This window comes from Astyanax mexicanus, chromosome 1, assembly GCF_023375975.1.
Source record: "Astyanax mexicanus isolate ESR-SI-001 chromosome 1, AstMex3_surface, whole genome shotgun sequence".
Lineage (NCBI taxonomy): Eukaryota > Metazoa > Chordata > Actinopteri > Characiformes > Acestrorhamphidae > Astyanax > Astyanax mexicanus.
Window position 1 is genome coordinate 129318791 of NC_064408.1, and position 26846 is coordinate 129345636.

Consider the following 26846-nt stretch of genomic DNA (forward strand, 5'->3'; position numbering starts at 1 on the left):
GTTTGAAGGAACACAAATGCTTGAAGATTAGTTATAGAACTGGTCTTTAAAACATCAATTCAATTTTCAGGAGTAACAGAAAACTCCAAAAATGAGGTAACAAACTGGATGTAGAGTAGAAAATCCAGTAAAGGTTTGTGTTTCTATAATGTGCTTGGGTAGCCAAATGTACTGTATTACTACTATACTATACTACTGTAATGAACACCTTTTCCACATGTAGTTTCTCCAAGTTTAAAAGTTGTAAACTCTGCACCAGTCTGTCATTACAGTTCCATTTGTAAAAGGATTATATGGATTAGGAAATTTCACATTCTAGAATTGAGCGAAAGAACCATTGTTGCATGTAGTATATTCATAATGATGAATATTTATTCATTGCTTGAACCTGAACATTTTAGAAGCTTTCAAGTTATTAAATATGGAACTGAATGAACAGGGAAAGGCAGTAATGATAAAATATAATGCTACATAACTAAATGCTGTTAGTCCTACCGTGGGGAAACTTGGACTAGCATCACTTTATAGTTTTTGTTTACTTTGATTTTAGTGTAACATTAGTTAACATAACTAGCTAAGCAGCCTCGTGTGCTGTGACGAGAGGTGATGGCTGCTAACCTATGAAATTTGAATTTGAAAGTATAACTCGAAATCACTGATGTGTACTGGTATAATTCTTGTTATGTGTGCAGAGCGTGTAAATTTACTGGGAATTTTCCATATCTGTCGTGAAGGCTTAAATGTTTTATGGTATTTAAATGATAGATTTGTCCCTGACAATAAATCCACACTAAGCCATTATTGTCCTTCAATGGTGGAGGTTAGATAATTAATGTTCATACGTACAAAGTAAAGGGTTTTTTGCAGATTGTTTGTAATTCGATTCACTTTGTAAACTTCTGCGTGAGCAACTAGTCCAAAAGTTTAAGAATCCTGTATCTCAACATAAACAAAAAGCCAGATATCAACACCACCCAGAAACTCTGGCGTCTTCTCCAGACTGAGATAATCAGAGATGGACTGATGCAAAGTGGAAAAGTGTCCTGTGGTCTGACGAGTCCACGTTTCACATTGTTTTTGGAGATTATGGATGTTGTGTCCTCTGGGCCAGATAGGAAAAGGACTTAAGTAGGACTCCCATTGTTCTCAGAGCAAATTTCTAAAGCAGCATCTCTGATGGTATGGGGGTGTGGTAGTGCCCATGGCAAGGGGAACCTGCACATCTGTAAAGCACCATTAAATCATTAATGCTATATAAAACATTTAAATGGGATCCCAATTCATTAGTAAATTACGGTTACTTTTGGAAGATGGTTTACTTTATGGTGATATCTCTGGCGTTTTTTACTAATTGAAAATTCCCCTTAAGGCTTTTTTATATATATATTTTACCAAAAATCCATATAGGTATATGTAGTCTTACAGAAGATTTTTTTAGTTTCGTTTATCACCATAAAAAGAATTTTATATGTACATTAAAATTTTACATAAAAGACAGTACCCAATTTTTATTGTGCTTAAAAGATGTTTAACATTTTGAATGTTCACAAATTGGAGATGATATTATTTTATGTTTCTTTGGATAAAGAATATCTTTACACCAATATTGATCATGAACCAGGCCTTGGTGTGTTAAAATATAATCTTAACAGAACAGCAATATTAAAGCCTTCAACAACTTTTCTGATCAGTCTAGCCTCATTTGTTTTAAAATGAATTACTTCATTTTTAATGATATTCCTTATCTTCAAGTTTCAGGAAAAGCAATAAGAACAAAAATGTACAAAACGTTTTGCCTTTCGTTTTGTGTTATTTATAAGAACAAATTATATGAAGTACAAAAAAGTCTAATCTCTCTATTATTCATGGAAATAATATACAGATTTCTTTTATTTGGAAAGGTACAGTTATTCTTTTGATGGATTTTTTACAGTTTCTAAATATACATTTTGCAGGAATAAAATTTGCTTTAAATTATGATGCACATTTTTTTTACTTTCTTGATATTTATGTAAATAAGAAGGGACCAGTACTTCATCCCTACACTAAAACCACAGATAGGACTACACTTTACATGCTCATAGTTTTTATTCAACTACCAAAACCTACCAATATATATATATATATATGAACATTCTCCAGTAAAATAATCTATATAATAAGCAACCAACGTTTATTTTTTGCTTTTAATATTGCCACAAAAATATGAAGCCTGTTTGTTTTGTTCATAGAGACTTTTTTTATTACTAAACCATTTAACATTTAATACATTTAATATGTTAACATCACTTATCAACTAGTAGAATCAAGCGAAATAAAATAAATGTGTGTATAAAAGATAAATAACCTGCCTATAGAGCCACTGTAAAACAAAACTACACTGGTGTGTCGATTTCTCAGACTAATGTTACAGAAACTAAAACAGAGCTAGTAATTTTTTAATATTTATATATTTTATTATAATTTTAATATTTATTTTTATGTACATGACGGAGAATGTGGCGAGATTTAGCCCAGATATTTTTAATCTTAAAACTCGAGAGGGAGTGTGTTATCGCGAAAAATCACAGCTGTAATGTTGTTCGCGATAACACACGACCTCCGGTGTTTTATTGCTTTTATACATATTATTTCTCTTACAAAATGAATAAAGAAAATTAAAGATTTATAATGAATATGCACCTCCCGCCAAAAAGCAGTTCCACAACAAGTGTACTGTAACAGAACTGTAGCTACAAAACGGCGTATGGTTTATACGTTAGCTTGAAATTAAAATTGGATGTTTAGTAAACGTTAGGACCTTATAATACCGCTGAAACTCTCCTCTCCTGCTCCGCGGAATCGTCTTCATGTGAAAGCGGCGGGTTTGTGAGCGTTTCTGTCTGTTTGCTGGTGTTGGTTAGCTAGACAGCTGGACTGTTGTTAGGTTAGCGCAGCTTCCATTAGCTTAGCATTTGCTTTAGCTTAGCATTAGCTTAGCCTGGCTGGTTACCGTTCCGGCTATCAGACTGCGACCGAGGTTACTGAGGATTTTCTTTTCCTCTTTGTTTTTCCACAAAATACGAGTCAGTGCTGCGGGAGAGAGTACTTTAGCTGGGCGCTAGCCTGTGCTAAGCTAATGCTAATGCTGCTGCTGCTGGTGGTGGAGGCGATGGTTCAAAACTGTCCTGTGTGTATAAATACGCCGTTACTCGGCAACGCGTCCGCGGAGTGATACAGATTTAGTGTGAGAAGGCCCTGCTGTAATCACAAACCGCAGCACGGTTGGAGCACTTCTCAACCAATCAGATTGTGAGGTCGGAACTAACTGTTGTATAAATGTCTAAAAACCCAAAACAATATAAGCATAAACTAATAAGCTAGCTAACGCGAAGTGACGTGGTGGGTTTACCCAAACATTACATTATTTTATGATTATAACCCAAATAACTTTTCTCAGTCAATAAACGGAAACACTAACATTTGTACAGCAAATTTCCATGACTTTTCCAAAACGTTCTGGGTATTTTTATTTTTCTAAAACGTATCCAGGCCTGGAAATTGCTATTTTCTAATTCTATGACTTTTCCAGGTTTTCGAACCCTATAATGAATAAACATGATGATGGACCTGTGAGTGTATTAACAGCCAGGAGGCCATAGAGCATGTTTTTATTCAGTGTTCTAAATACAACCTAGAACAACAAAGACTAGTTGCTCCACTAGAGGAGAAAAAACAAATCCAGTTCAGTCTAAAGCGCATTATTCAGTTAAATACAGGTGATATCTGCTTCAAATACTTTAGTAGGAACCTGAAAAATACAGGGCTAATCAACAGGATTTAGGTTTGACCATAAGGAGAAATTTTTTGTAAATATAATAATAATTTTAGGAAAATGTTATTTAAACAAATCTAAAGTTGCTTAAAAGATGCTCTTATTACAAACTTTAGTTTATTCAGACTTAAATAATTATATACACATACTGACTAATTTTCGCCGAATTAAATATAAAAAATGTCATAAATCCATAAATATTTTACGCTTTTCCATTTTAATTGAATCCCATTTGGTTTGCTTTTTATTTGTGTTTTTGTTTTGATGTGCGTCTTATGATGGTTGTATGCTGTGTATTTGCTGTGTGTTTATTGTGTTCTTTATCCTAAAAATGATTTGTTTTTTTCTTCTTCTTTTTAGTTTTATTTAATACCACTCCAGTCCAGATGGTGGCGGTAATGTAACTGTAAAAATAACAGGAAGAAGAAGAGGAAGAGTAATACAGTCTAGGAGAGCAGGCTTTGTGTTTGGTTTTCAGGAATAATCTGCTTTTCTCTTAACTGGATCCAGTGTTTTATTTCTTGGTAAAAAGTGAGGTAATTATAAGTTAGAGTTATAGTGTAAAGTGGATCTTAAATAGTTTAGTCCCAACACTTCCCTGGTTGAGTAGAGTTACAACGTTTACAGAAGAGAAACAGATTTACTCCAGTTTTCACATTATATCTTCTTTTCTCCTGCTTTACTCCAGTCTTCTCCGGATTACTGCAGGAGGAGACAGTTTTAGAAGGTAAGTGAAGAGTTAAATTATTGTTGTAAATAAGGTCGAGCTGACGTGCTGAGAGCGTTCACATAACTTAAGAAAAACATTCTGGGACCGTTAAGAAAACTGGACAGATTAACGTTATAAGAACGTTTATAAACCGTGTTCTGATAACATTTCTTTTAAACGTACAAAACGTCCCGTAAATGTTAAGAAAACTGCAGAAATTCGAGTAGAGCATTTCAGGAAACTTTCTTACAACAAAAATGCAACGTTAATCTAAAATTTTTAATAATAATTTTATCGGCTGGGCAGAATGAATGAATTATGGGCACACCATTATTCCCCCGCGTTTTCCGTTCCACCTTAAATGCAGAAGTGCAGCTGGTTCTGCAGATGGATCATCTCTTCTAAACTGAAGAAAAGTGATGATTGAATGTTTGATTATGAGGCTGAAATGAGGGGATGTCAGTAAAATGTGGGATCTGCGTTAGGTAGCTAATTATTGAATATTTAAGCTTCACATTATCTTTATCTTTTATCATTAACGTTTTATCATTAAATCACAGTTTTTATACACTTTAGTGTATAAAATAATAAAACAGCGGTAGACTGTTTCGAAATTGACCATATCAGAACAGTCTTCCGGCTAAAGTCTAGTTAAGATAAAATAAGATAAGATAATTCTTTATTAATCCCACAATGGGGAAATTTACAATGTTACAGCAGTACAGAGGAAAGGAGAGAGAAACAGGTCAGGAAAAAATATAAACAAATAATGAGAAATCTGTATATACAAAAAAAAAAAAAAAACATTACAGGAAATATATAAAAGATACTTAAAAAAAATTATATATAGTAAAGAAAAAATATATACATCTTGTGCACAGACATATGATTATGGTAGGGTGGACCAGTATTATTGCACAAAGAGTAACAGTGAATAAATATCAAATATCATAAATAGATAAAAAGGTGAGAAAAATATTGCACGTTAAACATATTGCACAAATGGTGATAAGGGGATCACAGTACATGTAGTGAGATGGATATTGCACACAGTGAGCATTACAGCTATACTGAGTAGAATGTAATTTTGAATGAAGTACTAGGATAGTAAACTAGCACTGAGAGCGTGGTTAATTCACCAAATTAAATTATGGTGAAAAACCTAAAACCCTTAATAAGAAGCGCCTAATATTACGTAGCAATGATCACTGGGTAGCACAAGTACCTATTCATTTACCACAAATGTGACGTTACCATAAATGCAGGGCAATTTTAGGAATAAATTAGTTGCTAGTAGTCTGAATAACATATACTAAACATGTTTTTTCATAGTGCTTCATTAATTTAGTCCCGCTTCAGTCGCTCGCTGGGCCGGCGTGCGCCGCGGGGAGGTTGCGGTGGAGCAGCCGGCTCGGGTCGGGCTCATACTGACAGTTTAAAAGTCGGGCTCGGGCAGTGTCGGGGCTGGTGACGTCACGCCATGCATTGTTTAATATCGCGATATTATCGCCGAAAAAAAAAACAATGCGATGTCATTTACCCAAAATCGTGCAGCCCAATTTTCTAATCAAAAATTTGCCAGAACACTTGTCCAAAATGTGTCGTATTTAATTTACTTTATACAAGGACAGTGTAAAAATGTTGCCTCATTTTTGCCAGCTGCCTGCCATTGCTGTTAAAAATCAACATAACACTGCAATTTGCATGTAGAGTTCCATTCCTGATTGCAGGCTCACAATTTCCTGTTTGCCAGGGAAGAGATTTTCAATTTGCACCACAAACTAGAACTGAGTTTGGGTTTTGTTTTTTTCTTTGCTTCTTTCAGAACTGAACGCTGACCTGTTCCTGGTCTCCTGCTCCAGGTGTCGACTTTCCAACCTGTTGGAAATTTAGCCATGGAAATACACTCAACCAGAACATTTCACAAAGAGGTTAAACTAGAAGAAGAAACAAACATGGCATCCAAAATAATCTCCAGTACTCAGCAAACATCCTCGCCTACCCCTCCCAAACAAATGCAGAAAAGTACAGACAAGAAAAAAACTCACCACTGTTCAGACTGTGGGAAGAGGTTTAGCCGTCAGAGTCATCTCCAACGACACCAGCGCATTCACACTGGAGAGAAACTGTATCACTGCTCATACTGTGGGAAGAGTTTTACTCAACAGAGTACTCTCCAACTACACCAGCGCATTCACACTGGAGAGAAACCGTATCACTGCTCAGACTGTGGGACGAGTTTTAATCAACAAAATGCTCTCCAACTACACCAACGCATTCACACTGGAGAGAAACCTTATCACTGCTCAGACTGTGGGAAGAGGTTTAGTTATCAAAGTACTCTCCAACGACACCAGCGCATTCACACTGGAAAGAAACCGTATCACTGCTCAGACTGTGGGAAGAGTTTTAGTTATCAGAGTACTCTCCAACGACACCAGCGCATTCACACTGGAAAGAAACCGTATCACTGCTCAGACTGTGGGACGAGTTTTAATCGACAAAATGCTCTCCAACAACACCAGCGCATTCACACTGGAGAGAAACCGTATCACTGCTCAGACTGTGGGAAGAGTTTTAGTCAACAGAGTACTCTTCAACGACACCAGCACATTCACACTGGAGAGAAACCGTATCACTGCTCAGACTGTGGAAAGAGTTTTAACTGTAAGAGTAATTTCCAACAACACCAGCGCATTCACACTGGAGAGAAACCGTTTTACTGCTCAGACTGTGGAAAGAGTTTTTGTCACCAGAGTCATCTCCAAACACACCAGCGCATTCACACTGGAGAGAAACCATATTACTGCTCAGACTGTGGAAAGAGTTTTAGTCAACAGAGTACACTCCAACAACACCAGCGCATTCACACTGGAGAGAAACCGTATCACTGCTCTGACTGTGGGAAGAGTTTTAGTCATCAGAGTTATCTCCAAAAACACCGGCGCATTCACACTGGAGAGAAACCGTATCACTGCTCAGACTGTGGAAAGAGTTTTAGCCATCAGAGTACTCTCCAAAAACACCAGCGCATTCACACTGGAGAGAAACCGTATCACTGCTCAGACTGTGGAAAGAGTTTTAGCCGTCAGAGTACTCTCCAAAAACACCAGCGCATTCATACTGGAGAGAAACCGTATTATTGCTCTGAATGTGAGAAGTGGTTCCGGTATTCAAGTAGATTGAAGGAACACAAATGCTTTAAGATTAGTTATAGAACTGGTCTTTAAAACATCAATTCAAATTTTCAGGAGTAACAGAAAACTAAGAAGAGGTAACAAACTGGATTTAGGTTTGACCATAAGGAGAAATTTATAGTAAATTCAATAATAATTTTAGGAAAATGTTATATACACAAATCTAAATTTGCTAAACAGATACCCTTATTCAAAACTTTTGTTTATTCAGACTTAAATAATTATATACACATACTGACGAATTTTCGATTAATTAAAAATAATCAGTGTCATAAATCTATCAATGTTTTGAAGCTTTTCAAATTTATTTGAATCACACTTTTTTCTGATTGTTTAGGTTTGTTTTTTGTTTGTGTTTTGATGTGATTGTGATGATAGTTGTACATGCTGTGTATTTGACTTATTGCGATTATTGCATGCTGTTGAACTGTTTTGTATACAAAATTAATAAAAATAAATAATCAAAAAAGCAGATGGACCGTGGTGTCTTCTTTATCCTAAAAAAGGATTTATGTTTTTTTCTTCTTGTATTTAGTTTTATTTAATACCACTCCAGTCCAGATGATGGCGGTAATGTAACTGTAAAAATAACAGGAAGAGGAAGAGTAATACAGTCTAGGAGAGCAGGCTTTGTGTTTGGTTTTCAGGAATAATCTGCTTTTCTCTTAACTGGATTCAGTGTTTTATTTCTTGGTAAATAGTGAGGTAATTATAAGTTAGAGTTATAGAGTTATAGTGTAAAGTGGATCTTAAATAGTTTAGTCCCAACACTTCCCTGGTTGAGTAGAGTTACAACGTTTACAGACGAGAAACAGATTTACTCCATTTTTCACATTATATCTTCTTTTCTCCTGCTTTACTCCAGTCTTCTCCGGATTACTGCAGGAGGAGACAGTTTTTAGAAGGTAAGTGAAGAGTTAAATTATTGCTGTAAATAAGGTCGAGCTGACGTGCTGAGAGCGTTCACGTAACTTAAGAAAAACATTCAGGGGCCGTTAAGAAAACTGTACAGATGAACGTTCATAAACAGTAAAAACTTTCTTACAACAAAAATACAACGTTAATCTGAAATTTCTAATAATAATTTTATCGGCTGGGCAGAATGAATGAATTATGGGCACAGCATTATTCCCCCGCGTTTTCCGTTCCACCTTAAATGCAGCAGCCGTTACACTGAGAGCAGAACTGCAGCTGGTTCTGCAGATGGATCATCTCTTCTAAACTGAAGAAAAGTGATGATTGAATGTTTAATTTTGAGGCTGAAATGAGGGGATGTCAGTAAAATGCGGGATCAGCGTTAGAGACCAACACAATATAGATGACTAGCTGGTAAAACAGTGATTTAATGATAAAACGTTAATGATAAAACACAGAGATAATGTGAAGCTTAAATATTCTATAATTAGCTAGTTAGCTAACTGACCCATTGTTTACTCCCACTGGATTCCACTTTTTACAGATAGTCCCTTATTAAACCTGCTACTGTAGTGTATAAAATAATAAAACAGCAGTAGACTGTTTCGATAGGCTTAATGAACCATATCAGAACAATCCCCCGGCTAAAGTCTAGTAAATTCACCAAATTAAATTATGAAAAAACACAAAACCGTTAATAAGAAGCGCTTATTAAGTAGCAATTAGCACTGGGTAGCACAAGTACTTATTCATTTACCTCAAACACTGCAAGGGAATAATGTAAAAATAAAATAAAATAAAAAGTGATCAAATATATACTGTTGTGTGTACAAGTCATTGGCTAAATATGCGCCACAACGCGCTCAACTTGTATTCGGAAACGATACGGATAGTCATTGGATAAACGCTGGGCTTTGTCCCGCCCATCGCTCAGCGTCTCTGGGGGTCTATTGGTTGATCTGTCTGAGGCTGAATCCCTTTTTGATTGACAGCGTGTAAACATCCGCGCTGGGAGCATTTTAAATTTCACTCTGTTCTGAGTTGAACCAGAGATTTTCTAATCCACTTAGCGGCGTTTTCTTTATTAAAAATAACTAGCGATAAATCCAGCTTCTATTTCTACAGTTTTTTAGTAGCTGCTTGTGTTTGGAGACTTCTATCACTCTTTTCTATCGCAGTTTCTGTCCAGCGGGTGCTGCTGAGCCCCTCCACCGTCACAAAGCACTTGCAGACGGACACACTTCACACTAGCCAGGGAAGAGATTTTCATTTTGCACCACAAACTAGTAATGAGTTTGGGTTCTGTTTTTTCTTTGCTTCTTCCAGAACTGAACACTGTCCTGTTCCAAGTCTCCTGCTCCTAGTTTCGACTTTGCAAACTGTTGGAAATTTAGCAACGGAAAAACACTCAACCAGAACATTTCACAAAGAGGTTAATCTAGAAGAAGGAACAAACATGGAATCCACAAAAATCTCCAGTACTCAGCAAACATCCTCGTCTACCCCTCCCAAACAAATGCAGAAAAATACAGACAAGAAAAAAACTCACCACTGCTCAGACTGTGGGAAAAATTTTAGCTGTCATCTCAAAAGACATCAGCGCATTCACACTGGAGAGAAACCGTATCACTGCTCCGACTGTGGGAAGGGTTTTAGTCAACAGAGTAATTTCCAAACTCACCAGCGCATTCACACTGGAGAGAAACCGTATTACTGCTCAGACTGTGGAAAGAGTTTTGGTGAACAGAGTAATTTCCAAAATCACCAGCGCATTCACACTGGAGAGAAACCGTATCACTGCTCAGACTGTGGGAAGAGTTTTAGTCGACAGATTACTCTTCAACTACACCAGCGTATTCACACTGGAGAGAAACCGTATCAATGCTCAGACTGTGGAAAGAGTTTTAACTGTCAGAGTACTCTTCAACGACACCAGCGCATTCACACTGGAGAGAAACCGTATCACTGCTCAGACTGTGGAAAAAGTTTCAACTGTCAGAGTAATTTCCGACAACACCAGCGCATTCACACTGGAGAGAAACCGTATTATTGCTCTGAATGTGAGAAGTGGTTCCGGTATTCAAGTAGTTTGAAGGAACACAAATGCTTGAAGATTAGTTATAGAACTGGTCTTTAAAACATCAATTCAATTTTCAGGAGTAACAGAAAACTCCAAAAATAAGGTAACAAACTGGATGTAGAGTAGAAAATCCAGTAAAGGTTTGTGTTTCTATAATGTGTTTGGGTAGCCAAATGTACTGTATTACTACTATACTATACTACTGTAATGAACACCTTTTCCACATGTAGTTTCTCCAAGTTTAAAAGTTGTACACTCTGCACCAGTCTGTCATTACAGTTCCATTTGTAAAAGGATTATATGGATTAGGAAATTTCACATTCTAGAATTGAGCGAAAGAACCATTGTTGCATGTAGTATATTCATAATGAAGAATATTTATTCATTGCTTGAACCTGAACATTTTAGAAGCTTTCAAGTTATTAAATATGTAACTGAATGAACAGGGAAAGGCAGTAATGATAAAATATAATGCTACATAAGTAAATGCTGTTAGTCCTACTGTGGGGAAACTTGGACTAGCATCACTTTATAGTTTTTGTTTACTTTGATTTTAATATAACATTATTTAACATAAATAGCAAAGCAGCCTTGTGTGTGGTGACAAGAGATGATGCCTGCTAACTTATGAAATTTGAACAAGTATAACTCGAAATCACTGATGTGTACTGGTATAATTCTTTCTACATGTGCAGAGTGTGTGAATTTACTGTGAATTTTCCATATCTGTAGTGAAGGCTTACATTTTTTATGGAGTTTAAATGATAGATTTGTTCCCTGACAACAAATCCACACTAAGCCATTATTGTCCTTCAATGGTGGAGGTTAGATATTTAATGTTCATACGGATACAGTAAAGAGTTTTTTGCAGGGTGTTTTGTAATTTGATTCCAAAGAAGTTGGGACAGGGGCAACAAAAGATTGGGAAAGTTGAGGAATACAAAAAAAAAACTCCTGTTTCATTTCGCAGGTTAACTGGAAACAGGTGTGGGTTTAGCATCCCTAAACAGCTCAGTTTTTCACAAGCAAGCATGGTGCGAGGTTCACCACTTTGTAAACTTCTGCGTGAGCAACTAGTCCAAAAGTTTAAAAATAATGTATCTCAACATGCGACTGCAAGGAATTTAGGGATTTCATCATCTACAGTCTATAATATCATCAGAAGATTCAGTGAATCTGGAGAAATCTTTGCGCCAAAGAAATAACACTGAATGTCTGTGACCTTCGACCTCTCAGGCGGCACTGTATTAAAAACCTACATAATTCTGTAACAGATATTACCACATGGGCTCAGGAACACTTTAGAAAGCCATCGTCAGTGAACACAGTTCGTCGCTCCATCTGCAAGTTCAAGTTAAACTCTGCCATGCAAAGCCAGATATCAACACCACCCAGAAACTCTACCGTCTTCTCCAGACTGAGATCATCAGAGATGGACTGACGCAAAGTGGAAAAGTGTCCCGTGGTCTGACGAGTCCAAGTTTCACATTGTTTCTGGAGATTATGGATGTTGTGTTCTCTGGGCCAGAGAGGAAAGCACTGTCCGAGTGTTCTTAGAGCAAAGGTCTAAAGCAGCATCTCTGATGGTATGGGAAACCTGCACAACTGTGAAGCACCATTAAAGCATTAATGCTATATAAAACATTTAAATGTGATCCCAATTCATTAGTCAATTATGGTTACTTTTGGAAGATGGTTTACTCTATGGTGATATATCTGGAAAATAGTTACAACAGTTTTGTTTATCACCATAAAAGGATTTTTTTATGTACATTAAAATTTTACATAAAAAATACAGTTCCCATTTTTTATTGTGCTTAAAATATGTTCCACAAATTGGAGATGATATTATTTTATGTTTCTTTGGATAAAGAATGTCTTTACACCAATATTGATTATGAACCAGGCCTTGGTGTGTTAAAATATAATCTTAACAGAACAGCAATATTAAAGCCTTCAACAACTTTTCTGATCAGTCTAGCCTCATTTGTTTTAAAAAGGAATTACTTCGTTTTATTGATATTCCTTACCTTCAAGTTTCAGGAAAAGCAACGAGAACAAAAATGTACAAAATGTTTTGAATACCTTTTAGTAGGTTATTTATAAGAACAAACGTTACATTTTTGCTTTTATTACTGCCACAAAAAATATGAAAGCCGTTTTTTTTGTTCATAGGGACTTTTTTTTATTACTAAACCATTTCACATTTAATACGATTAATATATTAACATCACTTATCAACTAGTAGAATCAAGCGAAATTAATTAAACGTGTGTAGAACAGAGAAATAACCTGCTTTTGGAGCAACTGTAAAATATTAATAAACAAAACTACACTGGTGTGTCGCTTTCTCAGACTAATGTTACAGAAACTAAAACAGAGCTAGTCATTTTTAAATATTTATATATTTAAAATTTTATATATCTAATATTTATTTTTAATGTACATGACGTAAAATGTGGCGAGATTCAACCCAGATTTTTTTTATCATTAGAACTCGAGAGGGAATGTGTTATCGCAAATAATCACAGCCGAAAAATCAACGTCAAAAGTCAACGTCAAAGTGGTTTTTATTGTCATTTCAGCTATATACAGAGTACACAGTAAAACGAAACAACGTTCCTCCAGGGACCATGGTGCACATAAACACAGTGTAGACAGAACAATAGTGCAACAGTACAAAAGTGCAGACAGACAATACAACACAATACAGACAGTGTGCAAATTATGCAGTGTGCAAAAAAGACCAGTGAGGTAGTAGGGTTTTATTCATCGCAGTGTTCTATTGCTTTTATACCACAACAATTTTCTTTAACAAAATGAATAAAGAAAATTTAATATTTATAATGAATATGCTTTAATACGGACTGCACCTCCCGCCAAAAAGTAGTTCCACAACAAGTGAACTGTAACAGAACTGTAGCTACAAAACGGCGTATGGTTTATACGTTAGCTTGAAATTAAAATTGAATGTTTATTAAACGTTAGGACCTCATAATACCGCTGAAACTCTCCTCTCCTGCTCCGCGGAATCGTCTTCATGTGAAAGCTGCGGGTTTGCGAGCGTTTCTGCCTGTTTGCTGGTGTTGGTTAGCTAGCCGGCAGGACTGTGGTTAGGTTAGCGCAGCTTCCATTAGCTTAGCATTAGCTTAGCTTAGCCTGGCTGGTTACCGTTCCGGCTATCAGACTGAGGTCGAGGTGACTGATGGATTTTCTTTTCCTCTTTGTTTTTCCACTAAAGACGAGTCAGCGCTGTGCGCGAGAGTACCTTAGTTGGGCGCTAGCCTGTGCTAAGCTAATGCTGCTAGTGGTGGAGGCGATGGTTCAAAACTCCTGTGTGTATAAATATGCCTTTACTCGGCAACGCGTCCGCGGAGTGATACAGATTTAGGCTGTGACCGAAATGGCTCACTATGTACTAGTTAGGGCACAATTCGCTAGTTGCATGAGACGACGCTGCCTGTTTCCGGTCTACGACTGGTAGGCGGAGTCATTTCCGCTTTTCAGCGCCGGTCAGCAGACAGTATGGCTTTCTACACGCGATCTCTCCAGGACTTACCAAAAATAACTATAAATGATGTACAGCGCCCAGGAGTAAGAGAGAATATATATATAAATATTATTTTTGATCTATTTTTAAGTTATTCCCTGTGTCTAGACCCTCTGTAAGTTATAAATATGTATAATGTATACTGGCATCGGGATATATATATAGTTGTTTACTATTGTATATCCTTAGTTTCAAACAGTTCAGTGTGTGATTAACCCAGAACCCATTATTTATAATATATTATATATATATATTTTATATTTATATTTTGTATATATATATATTTTATATTTATATTTTGTATATATATATTTTTTATATTTATATTTTGTATATATATATAAGTATATATATATATATATATATATATATATATATATATATATATATATATATATATATATATTATTTATAAATAATTATGTATATATAGATATAGATAGAGAGAGAGAGATAGATAAGTTCTACCCTGTGTCTAGACCCTCTGTAAGTTATACTGGCATCGGGAGATATATAGTTGTTTACTATTGTATATCCTTAGTTTCAAACAGTTCAAAGGCATGAAATAGTATTGATGTTGAATTTAATTTTTTTGATTTTATTATTAAAATATAACAGTTTGGTATGTTTCCCAGTGTCTCCAATTTTTTTATAGAGGATCCTTTAATTATAAAAATAACACAGTCAGTTTTTTTTGTTTTGTGTTTTTCGTTTCTCCTTAACTTTAAAAACACTCATGGTCGCTTTCACTCTGTACTCCTGCCGGCAGTTCTCCCCACAACAACTCCAACCGGAAACTAGTATACCTACCACTCACTACCCGGAAGTTAGGTGGCGCCATCTTGTGCACAGAGCCAATTGAGTATGTCAGCCATTTTTCTTTGAGTGTCCGAATCTTAAGGGGGGATTCGAACGTGATTTTGAGGGCACTAAAAACTCCCATAATGCATCATGATTTATAGTAAACTTCGCTGCTTACTAAGCGAGCTGAATGTGTCCCAAAATGCTATGCGGGTCTCGCTGCTAAGCAACAGACAGCCGAAGAAACGGAGCGGACAGCGAGCCACCAGGGTTGCCAGATTGTTACAATGGGATTCAGATAAAACCAATTCACAGGGTAAAAAGTGTTTCAGATCCACAAATTTACTGAGAAAACCATCCAAACAGCTGATATTCGTCATATTAACAATATAACAGGGTTTATTCCAACATGATCTTAACTAAAATATCATAAATATCTTAAATATCACTGATTACAAAAAAGTATACTTAAATGAGTTTATCTGCATATTTGTATTATGTGTTTTGTGCCTTGTATCATTGGACACACGAAACAAAAACGTAAAAACAGTACATAAAAACAACCTTACAAGCAATGAAAGAAATAAATAGCTCACTAACATATACTAATAAACATAAACACAACTTCAAATTTCCATCAGCAGGACTAAAAGCTCTGTCTCTGCAGGGTTAAATATCTAACTATAACACCGCCGAGTTAAATTTCCAAACTCTTTACACTTGGTAGTTTTGTTCACCTGTCAAACCACAGTATTTCCTCCAGACAATTTCAGACACAACTCGACATTTGGCATGAAACCACCCAATCTGGCAACAGTGCGAGCCTGTGTACGCTGCTATTTTTAAGGTTTTCTTCATGTAGTTCAGTAATGTGAGGATCATCTTTTAAACAGCGTAAATATAACAAGCAGATAAATAACTTCATGATCAGCTCAGAGCTTCACTAACTTTAATTCAGAGCTCAGTTCAGTGTGTTTATGGAGTTTTAAACACGACTCAACCCCTCTCTCACCTGTGTGTGTTTATGCGACCGGTGCTGGCACATGATAATGATGAGTTAGTGTCCGAATTCACTCCAGTTTTACCACTAATTAGTGAATTTATTAGTGTCTCCCTACATAACGTGGTGGGTTTACCCTAACATTACATTATTTTATTATTATAACCCAAATAGCCTTTCTCAGTCGATAAACGCAAACACTAACATTTTCCAAACTAACTTTTCCAAAACGTTCTGGGTATTTTATTTTTCTAAAACGTATCCAGGCCTGGAAATTGCTATTTTCTAATTCTATGACTTTTCCAGGTTTTCGAACCCTATAATGAATAAACATGATGATGGACCTGTGAGTGTATTAACAGCCAGGAGGCCATAGAGCATGTTTTTATTCAGTGTTCTAAATACAACCTAGAACAACAAAGACTAGTTGCTCCACTAGAGAGAAAAAACAGACCCAGTTCTGTCTAAAGCGCATTATTCAGTTAAATACAGGTGATATCTGCTTCAAATACTTTAGTAGGATCCTGAAAAATACAGGGCTAATCAACAGGATTTAGGTTTGACCATAAGGAGAAAATTTGAGTAAATATAATAATAATTTTAGGAAAATGTTCTATAAACAAATCTAAAGTTGCTCTTATTACAAACTTTAGTTTATTCAGGCTTAAATAATTATATACACATACTGACTAATTTTCGCCAAATTAAATATAAAAAATGTCATAAATCCATCAATATTTTAAGCTTTTAAGTTTTGTTATGATGGTTGTATGATGTGTATTTGCTGTGTGTTTATTGTGTTCTTTATCCTAAAAAAGGATTTCTTTTCTTCTATTTAGTTTTATTTAATACCACTCCAGTCCAGATGGTGGCGGTAATGTAACTGTAAAAATAACAGGAAGAAGAAGAGGAAGAGTAATACAGTCTAGGAGAGCAGGCTTTGTGTTTGGTTTTCAGGAATAATCTGCTTTTCTCTTAACTGGATTCAGTGTTTTATTTCTTGGTAAATAGTGAGGTAATTATAAGTTAGAGTTATAGAGTTATAGTGTAAAGTGGATCTTAAATAGTTTAGTCCCAACACTTCCCTGGTTGAGTAGAGTTACAACGTTTACAGAAGAGAAACAGATTTACTCCATTTTTCACATTAAATCTTCTTTTCTCCTGCTTTACTCCAGTCTTCTCCGGATTACTGCAGGAGGAGACAGTTTTTAGAAGGTAAGTGAAGAGTTAAATTATTGTTGTAAATAAGGTCGAGCTGACGTGCTGAGAGCGTTCATGTAATTTAAGAAAAACATTCTGGGGCCGTTAAAAAATAGACAGATAAACGTTACAAGAACGTTTATAAACCGTGTTCTGATAACATTTCTTTTAAACGTTCAAAACATCCTGAAATGTTAAGAAAACTGCAGAAATTCGAGTAGAGCATTCCAGGAAACTTCCTTACAACAAAAATACAACGTTAATCTGAAATTTCAGAATGAATGAATGAATGAATTATGGGCACAGCATTATTCCCACGCGTTTTCCGTTCCACCTTAAATGCAGCAGCTGTTACACTGAGAGCAGAACTGCAGCTGGTTCTGCAGATGGATCATCTCTTCTAAACTGAAGAAAAGTGATGATTGAATGTTTGATTATGAGGCTGAAATGAGGGGATGTCAGTAAAATGCGGGATCAGCGTTAGGTAGCTAATTATTGAATATTTAAGCTTCACATTATCTTTGTGTTTTATCATTAACGTTTTATCATTAAATCACTGTTTTTATACACTTTAGTGTATAAAATAATAAAACAGCAGTAGACTGTTTCGGTTAAATTGACCATATCAGAACAGTCCCCCGGCTAAAGTCTAGTTAAGATAAAATAAGATAAGATAATTCTTTATTAATCCCACAATGGGGAAATTTACAATGTTAAAGCAGTACAGAGGAAAGGAGAGAGAAACAGGTCAGGAAAAAATATAAACAAATAATGAGAAATCTATATATACATAAAAAATATTACAGGAAATGTATAAAAGATACTTAAAAATGATATATAGTAAAGAAAAAATATATACATCTAGTGCACAGAGATATGATTATGGTAGGGTGGACCAGTATTATTGCACAAAGAGTAACAGTGAATAAATATCAAATATCAAATAATAGTAGATAAAAAGGTGAGAAAAATATTGCACGTTAAACATATTGCACAAATGGTGATAAGGGGATCACAGTACATGTAGTGAGATGGATATTGCACACAGTAAGCATTACAGCTATTGTAAAGTTTAGTTGGATTGCATTTGGTGGAAGGGTGGCTGTCGTGATGGTGTGTCCATTAAAACACAGGAGGATGAACAGACTTCAACTGATGCAGTTTATTCTCAGAGTCACAGCATATCTCACAATGAGGCAGAGCAGGTGCATGAATGGACAGTTAATGCATGGCTGAGGAAAGGATGGATGGAGGAAAGAAGATGATGTAGGGAGACATAGGGTGAATGGAGAGATTATACAGGATGGTTGTATCTACAGGATGGATACACAGGATGGATGGTTTTATCTACAAATAAACAAAATACAAGGATCAGTAAAACAATACAAATAGTGCAACAAAAGAAACAAACCAAGTGAGCAAACAATAAACCCGATCACAATCAAATTGGACAAGTTAACATAAATGAATTAAGTAATAAATCAGAAAACTTACACAAACACACATCCATTGGAAGCTCAGTCCACAATCCAAAAGAGGTTCAAATCCTCAGACCATGCCAAACAAAGAAATAATAAAATGGCCGACAGTGCCATTTTAACCTCTAAGCCCCGCCTTATCCTGCTGCAAAGAATTATGGTCTATGTAGTTTACCTGCTCCCAGGGAATTTCCAACAGCTATACTGAGTAGTATGTAATTTTGTATGAAGTACTAGGATAGTAAACTAGTGTTTACTGAGAGCGTGGTTAATTCACCAAATTAAATTATGGTGAAAAACCTAAAACCCTTAATAAGAAGCGCCTAATATTACGTAGCAATGATCACTGGGTAGCACAAGTACCTATCCATTTACCTCAAATGTGACGTTACCATAAATGCAGGGCAATTTTAGGAATAAATTAGTTGCTAGTAGTCTGAATAACATACTTAACATGTTTTTTCATAGTGCTTCATTAATGTAGCCGCGGGAAGGGCGCGGTGGATTAGTCCCGCTTCAGTCGCTCGCTGGGCCGGCGTGCGCCGCGGGGAGGTTGCGGTGGAGCAGCCGGCTCGGGTCGGGCTCATACTGACAGTTTATAAGTCGGGCTCGGGCAGGGTCGGTGATGTCATGCCATGCATTGTTTAATATCGCGATATTATCGCCGAAAAAAAAACAGTGCAATGTCACATTTTTCCCAATACCGTGCAGCACTATTTTCTAATCAAAAATTTGCCGGAACACTTGTCCAAAATGCGTCGTATTTAATTTACTTTATACAAGGACAGTGTAAAAATGTTGCCTCATTTTTGCCAGCTGCCTGCCATTGCTGTTAAAAATCAACATAACACTGCAATTTGCATGTAGAGTTCCATTCCTGATTGCAGGCTTACAATTTCCTGTTTGCCAGGGAAGAGATTTTCATTTTGCACCACAAACTAGAACTGAGTTTGGGTTTTGTTTTTTTCTTTGCTTCTTTCAGAACTGAACGCTGACCTGTTCCTGGTCTCCTGCTCCTAGTGTCGACTTTCCAACCTGTTGGAAATTTAGACATGGAAATACACTCAACCAGAACATTTCACAAAGAGGTTAATCTAAAAGAAGAAACAAACATGGCATCCAAAAAAATCTCCAGTACTCAGCAAACATCCTCGCCTACTCCTCCCAAACAAATGCAGAAAAGTACAGACAAGAAAAAAACTCACCACTGTTCAGACTGTGGGAAGAGTTTTAGCCGTCAGAGTCATCTCCAACGACACCAGCGCATTCACACTGGAGAGAAACCGTATCACTGCTCAGACTGTGGGAAGAGTTTTACTCAACAGAGTACTCTCCAACTACACCAGCGCATTCACACTGGAGAGAAACCGTATCACTGCTCAGACTGTGGGAAGAGTTTTAATCAACAGAGTACTCTTCAACGACACCAGCTCATTCACACTGGAGAGAAACCGTATCACTGCTCAGACTGTGGAAAGAGTTTTAGCCGTCAGAGTGTTCTCCAAAAACACCAGCTCATTCACACTGGAGAGAAACCGTATTATTGCTCTGAATGTGAGAAGTGGTTCCGGTATTCAAGTAGTTTGAAGGAACACAAATGCTTTAAGATTAGTTAGGCCTGGGCAATAATTTGATATCGGTATTTATCGCAATAAGAAATGTTTCAATAACGGTGATATCATTTCTGTGGCATATCGGTATGTATTATTTACAGAATCTATCACAGACAGGCGTTTTTTAGCGGCGTCAGTTCACTGCAGAGCTGAATGCAACCACCCTCCGTAGCCGGGATACGTCAGTGCGTAATGACGTAATCACACAGGCACGTAGCCAGCTAGGCTAGGCTCGGCTCAGCTCCGCATCGCATCTAAAATGCCCCACGATGAAGCTCGGCGAAACCGACCCTAACAGAGCGGATCTCGGCCGCATCTAAAACCTTCCGCGATGAAGCAAAACCGACCTTAACCAAGCGGATCTCGGCTCCGCACCTAGAATGTCCCGTGATATAGCTCGGCTGCGCTCCGGTCCGGTCTGTTCCACCACTTCAAGCAGTTTCACTACACACAGTATCTGAAGCACTTTTGTAGTTTATGTTGTATCTAAGTTATTTATAGTTGATATATCTTTGTTTATTTGACGGGGATATCATGTTTCCTTTATATATATATGAAGGCTTTTTGTATTCCATAAGGTTAACCTGGTTGAAGCACTTTTGTTTTGATCTGTTAAATTTATATATAAGAAGTTCTGCCTCTGTTGTAATGTAAAGTTATTTATATTGGTAATATGTTTATAGCTTATAAGTTTGTGTTTGATAGATATGTCATGTTGTTTTTATTTTTCTACATGCAAATAAAAGTGAGCATTGATTTATTCTGACCATTTTTTATTTCTAAAGTATTATATAGTTTTTTGTGAGAGGAGGCTTTAAAGATTTACATTAACATTTCAGACAGTACTGTACAGATTTCCATTGCAGGGATTCTTAGCAGTTTTTCTGAGGCCTTCAAAGTATTTATATCGATATCGAAATTATATTGTATCGACCGAAATTAAGGAATATATTGTGATATAAATTTTGGCCATATCGTCCAGCACTAAGATTAGTTATAGAACTACTGTAATGAACACTTTGTCCACATGTAGTTTCTCCAAGTTTGAAAGTTGTACACTCTGCACCAGTCTGTCTCTCGTTTGGGAAGCTGGGACAGGGGCAACAGAAGACTGGGAAAGTTGAGGAATACTAAAAAACACCTGTTTCATTTCACAGGTGAGCAGGTTAACTGGAAACAGGTGTGGGTCATGATTGGGTATAAAGGGAGCATCCCTAAACAGCTCAGTTTTTCACAAGCAAGGATAGTGCGAGGTTCACCACTTTGTAAACTTCTACGTGAGCAACTAGTCCAAAAGTTTAAAAATGATGTGTTCTCAAAGCAAATTTCTAAAGCAGCATCTCTGATGGTATGGGAAACCTGCACAACTGTGAAGCACCATTAAAGCATTAATGCTATATAAAACATTTAAATGTGATCCCAATTCATTAGTAAATTACGGTTACTTTTGGAAGATGGTTTACTTCATGGTGATATCTCTGGAAAATAGTTACGTTTTTTACTTATTAAAAATCCCCTTAAAGCTTTTTTTATATGTATTTTACCAAAAATCCATATAGGTATAGGTAATCTTACAGAACAAATTTTTAGTTTTGTTTATCACCATAAAATAATTTTATATGTACATTAAAATCTTACATAAAAAGACAGTACCCAATTTTTATTGTGCTTAAAAGATGTTACACAACTTGGAGATGATATTATTTTATGTTTCTTTGGATAAAGAATGTCTTTACACCAATATTGATCATGAACCAGGCCTTGGTGTGTTAAAATATGATCTTAAAAAACAGCAATATTAAAGCCTATAACAACTTTTCTGCTCAGTCTAGCCTCATTTGTTTTAAGGAATTACTTAATTTTTAATGATATTCCTTATCTTCAAGTTTCAGGAAAAGCAATGGGAACAAAAATGGATATTAGGAACATAAATGTACAAAACCTTTTACCTGCCTTTTTGTATTTTATTTATAAGAATAAAGATTATATGAAGCACAAAAAATCTAATCTCTCCATTATTCATGGAAATAATATATATATATATATATATATATATATATATATATATATATATATATATATATATATATATATATATATAGTTTTTTTTATTTGGAAAGGTACAGGAATTTTTACAGTTTCTAAATATAAAATTTGCTTCAAATTATGATGCACAAATAACTTTCTTGATATTTATGTAAATAAGACACCCCAAAACAATGGATATCAGAAATGTAATAATGAAACGTTGGCATATTCTAAAATGAACTTTTAAAGATGTACCATTGATTACATTTAACCTGTCGGACACACCAGGAAAACTGAACATCCTCCAGTCAAATATTCAATATTATATGCAACCAACGTTATTTTTTGCTTTTAATATTGCCACAAAAATATGAAAGCTGTTTTTTTTGTTCATAGACTTTTTATTACTAATATGTTACTTACCAAGTAGTAGAATCAAGCGAAATCTATTAAATGTGTGTAGATGTAGAAAAGAGAAATAACCTGCTTTTAGAGCCACTGTACACTGGTGTGTCGCTTTCTCGGACTAATGTTACAGAAACTAAAACAGAGCTAGTAATTTTCACTTTTCCATCTTATTTTAATATTTATTTTTAATGTACATGACGGAGAATGTGGCGAGATTTAACGATGATAATTTTAAGCATTAGATCATCACAGCCGTAATGTTATTCGCGATAACAAACGACCTCCATTGTTCTATTGATTTTATACAACAGATTTTTTTTTTTAACAAAATGAATAAAGAAAATTTAATATTTATAATGAATATGCTTTAATACGGACTGCACCTCCCGCCAAAAAGCAGTTCCACAACAAGTGAACTGTAACAGAACTGCAGCTACAAAACGGCGTATGGTTTATACGTTAGTTTGAAATAAAAACTGGGAGTTAAGAGTGTTTAGTAAACGTTAGAACCTTATAATACCGCTGAAACTCTCCTCTCCTGCTCCGCGGAATCGTCTTCATGTAAAAGCTGCGGGTTTGTGAGCGTTTCTGTCTGTTTTGCTGGCTGGTGTCGGTTAGCTAGCCGGCAGGACTGTGGTTAGGTTAGAGCAGATGCTTTAGCTTAGCATTAGCTTAGCATTAGCTTAGCCTGGCTGGTTACCGTTCCGGCTATCAGACTGCGACCGAGGTGACTGAGGATTTTTTTCCCACTAAATACGAGTCAGCGCTGCGGGTAAGAGTACCATAGCTGGGCGCTAGACTGTGCTAAGCTAATGCTAATGCTGCTTCTGGTGGATGAGGCGATGGTTCAAAACTGTCCTGTGTGAATAAACATGCCGTTACTTGGCAACGCGTCCGCGGAGTGATACAGATCATAGACTGTGTATAGCTGCACAGAGCATCGTCTCTCAAAAGTGAAGCCACCACAGGTTTTTCTGTTTGGTAGATCCCATCCGTGTTCTCTCTACCAGGTAAGGAAACAGTAGAACAGAATAGCTGTAATACATGTCTGTTGTGTCTCTTCTTTATCGTAATACCACTCCAGTCCAGATGGTGGCGGTAATGTAACTGTAAAAATAACAGGAAGAAGAAGAGGAAGAGTAATACAGTCCAGGAGAGCAGAGTTTGTGTTTGGTTTTCAGGAATAATCTGCTTTTCTCTTAACTGGGTCCAGTGTTTTATTTCTTGGTAAATAGTGAGGTAATTATAAGTTAGAGTTATAGTGTAAAGTGGATCTTAAATAGTTTAGTCCCAACACTTCCCTGGTTGAGTAGAGTTACAACGTTTACAGACGAGAAACAGATTTACTCCATTTTTCACATTATATCTTCTTTTCTCCTGCTTTACTCCAGTCTTCTCCGGATTACTGCAGGAGGAGACAGTTTTAGAAGGTAAGTGAAGAGTTTAATTATTGTTATAAAAAACGTCGAGCTGACGTGCTGAGAGCGTTCACGTAACTTAAGAAAAACATTATGGGCCGTTAAGAAAACTGGACAGATGAACGTTATAAGAAATATCATAAACAGTGTTCTGACAACGTTTCCTATAGCCTTACAAAATGTCCTGTAAACGTTAAGAAAACTGGACAGATGCACGCTTTAAGAACGTTCACAAACAGTGTTCTGAGAAAGTTTCCTGTAACCATACAAAACGTCCTGTAAACGTTAAGAAAACTGTACAGGTGAACGGTATAAGAACGTGCATAAACAGTATTCTTAGAACGTTTCCTGTAACCTTTTAAAATAGCCTGTAAATGTTAAGAAAGCTGGACAGATGAATGTTATAAGATCACTAATAAAATATGTTCTGAGAAAGTTTCCTGCAATTTTTCAAAATTTCTGGTAAATGTTCAGAAAACTGGACAGTTGAATGTTATGAGAACGTTAATAATCAGTGTTTTGAGAACGTTTCCTGTAACCTTACAAAACGTCCTGTAAATGTTTAGAAATCTAGGCAGATGATCATTATAAGAAGGTTCATTAACAGTGTTCTGAAAATGTTTCCTGTAACCTTACAAAACGTCCTGTAAATTTGAAGAAATCTGGACAGGTGAACGTTATAAGAAAGTTCATATACAGTTTTCTGAGACCGTTTGCTGAAACCTTACAAAACGTCCTGTAACTGTTTAGAAAACTGGGCAGATGAACATTATAAGAATGTTCATAAATAGTTTTCTGAAAATGTTTCCTGTAACCTTACAAAACGCCCTGTAAATGTTTAGAAATCTGGACAGGGGAACGTTACAAGAACTTGCATAAATAATGTTCTGAGAATGTTTCTTGTAGCCTTAAAAAAACATCCTGCAAATGAAAAGAAAACTGGACAGATTAACATTATAAGCTATTATACTACATTTGCACTACTGTTATACGGGTTCTGTTTATACTTGCACTGTCATTCCATCTTAATTTTTTCCATCTTAACTTTCTGTACTTGCTGAAATTTTTGGGAAGGAGAGTAACGTAATTTCAATTCTCTGTATGTCCTGTACATATGCAGTATTTATAATAAAAACTACTTGACTTGACTTGGTTGTCTATGTTTCCATGTAGGCTCCATGGAGGAAACTGTTACCCAAGTATATCAATCCCTTCAGGGTCCTTTGTAAATTGAATTTCCTGTTCAATACCGAGTTTACAATTCATTACATGTATCTCTGCTCATGCCCGTAGTCACAGGTCAGAGGCGTCCAACCGGAGCCGTTGGAGATGGATGATTTTTCCACCTATGCTGTTCGGGAGGTCTTGGACTCTAGACGGCACGAGGGTTGCCTCCAGTACCTTATCGACTGGAAGGGTCATGGACCAGAGGAGCATTGCTGGGTGAACATTAAGAATGTGTTTGATCCTGGGCTTCTAGTGGATTTCCCCTCCAAGAAGCCGGCTCCTTGTCCCTGAGGGCATTGTTACCGTTCCCCGTATCCGCCAGTTTCAGCTTCTTGTCAGCCAGTGGTCGGGTCTTGTCCCTCGGTTGTTCTGCTTGGACATCCTTGTGGCTGTTCTGTTCCTCCTGACTTTCCCACGGAGCCTGGGAGTGCTTCTGAGCTCAAAGACTACAATCCCCAGAATTGAATGGACTACAAATGCCATGACATCACAGCACACATGCCACAACTTTGTGAGGCTTCCCCGGAATGGTAATTCAGTTCACCTAGGCTCCGGTCTATTTATAGACACCGCTGCCCTTTGTTTCCTGTGGCGTATTGCCGTTCTGTGTGTACAAAGCATTTTATTCTCCTGATCTCGCGTGCTTTTGACCTTGCTTTCCTATTACTGTTGTTGACGGTTTCTGAACTCTCCCCTGGACTTTATACTACAGTTAGGCTGGCCTCTGATACCATCTTTGCCTGGATCTGAACCTGGACTGTTTCGTATGTGCTTAGTGTGCTACCTTCCCTTTTGGCTTATTTTGTTGTACATAGTTGTATACATTATTGTAAATAAAACTTAAACAGTTCCACAACTGCGTTTGTCTCTGATCTGGCTGGTTTTCCTGACACAAAGACAGTGTAAAAAGTTTGCCTCAAGTTTGCCAGCTGCCGGCCATTGCTGTTAAAAATCGTTCTAGGATTAGAGGAAGCAAAGCAATATGAAGGAAATGTCAAAAGCCATTTATAGGCAAATAATTTAAGTTGCCAGATATTTGGTGACTCTCTAATTTTGTATTGTTTTGGAGCATTGTTTTTTTTTTTAAAGAACTGTTCATTCTTCCACAGGCACTGCAGAAGGTTTGTGTTGGGTCCTGAGGTTTTGAGAGGATTCTGAGGGGTTCTATTACACAGGACGCTACGTGGCCATTGAAGGACCTGTTCCAGCATCAGTCCCACTACTTCACACAGGTATTTTCAGTTTCACTTAATAGTTCCTATTAGTGATTTGGTCACATGAATGGTTTAATTGAATAATTAATATGTAATATACATCAGCAGTAAAAACTAGAATGCCAGATTGAAATTTGTGAGAAACACTGAAATTTGCCTGTAGATTTCCATTCCTGATTGCAGGCTCCCAATTA

The 26846-nt window shown here is 36.5% G+C and overlaps 4 protein-coding genes, 1 long non-coding RNA gene and 1 pseudogene across 25 annotated transcripts in view; 5 read left to right on the plus strand and 1 right to left on the minus strand.

The window, feature by feature from the left end:
• Positions 1-1682, plus strand: part of LOC125780519 (zinc finger protein OZF-like) — a 108810-nt gene extending 107128 nt beyond the window's left edge. The window contains exon 8 of the transcript XR_007427507.1: positions 856-1682. The gene's annotated coding sequence lies outside the window, so the exon portion shown is untranslated. The remainder of the gene's footprint in view (positions 1-855) is intronic.
• The window catches only part of LOC125785681 (zinc finger protein 850-like), a 92606-nt pseudogene extending 86127 nt beyond the window's left edge, over positions 1-6479 (plus strand).
• Positions 1-6479, plus strand: part of LOC125785608 (zinc finger protein 239-like) — a 69784-nt gene extending 63305 nt beyond the window's left edge. Inside the window, exon 6 of the mRNA XM_049469508.1 lies at positions 6386-6479. The gene's annotated coding sequence lies outside the window, so the exon portion shown is untranslated. The remainder of the gene's footprint in view (positions 1-6385) is intronic.
• LOC125780495 (gastrula zinc finger protein XlCGF7.1-like) overlaps positions 1-26846 on the plus strand; it is a 55305-nt gene that overhangs the window by 20108 nt on the left and 8351 nt on the right. For 2 of the 21 annotated variants that reach the window (XM_049469208.1, XM_049469216.1), the window contains exons 2-3: positions 24033-24223; positions 26548-26670. The gene's annotated coding sequence lies outside the window, so the exon portion shown is untranslated. Of the gene's footprint in view, positions 1-8287; positions 8426-8534; positions 8626-16877; positions 17082-17241; positions 17282-19726; positions 19750-22853; positions 23804-23828; positions 24224-25504; positions 25969-26547; positions 26671-26846 lie in introns of those variants that run through there. The other 19 variants (XM_049469237.1, XM_049469256.1, XM_049469253.1 and 16 more) reach the window with 18 other exon arrangements.
• On the plus strand, positions 6419-8113 carry LOC111196499 (zinc finger protein OZF-like). Its single transcript, XM_049469133.1, has one exon. The coding sequence runs from the start codon at positions 6419-6421 to the stop codon at positions 7751-7753; it is 1335 nt and encodes a 444-aa protein (XP_049325090.1). The 3' UTR covers positions 7754-8113.
• On the minus strand, positions 18414-18956 carry LOC125785753 (uncharacterized). Its single transcript, XR_007428100.1, has 2 exons — positions 18761-18956; positions 18414-18613 (listed from the first exon to the last, which is right to left on the minus strand). It is a non-coding gene; the product is annotated as an uncharacterized LOC125785753 (long non-coding RNA).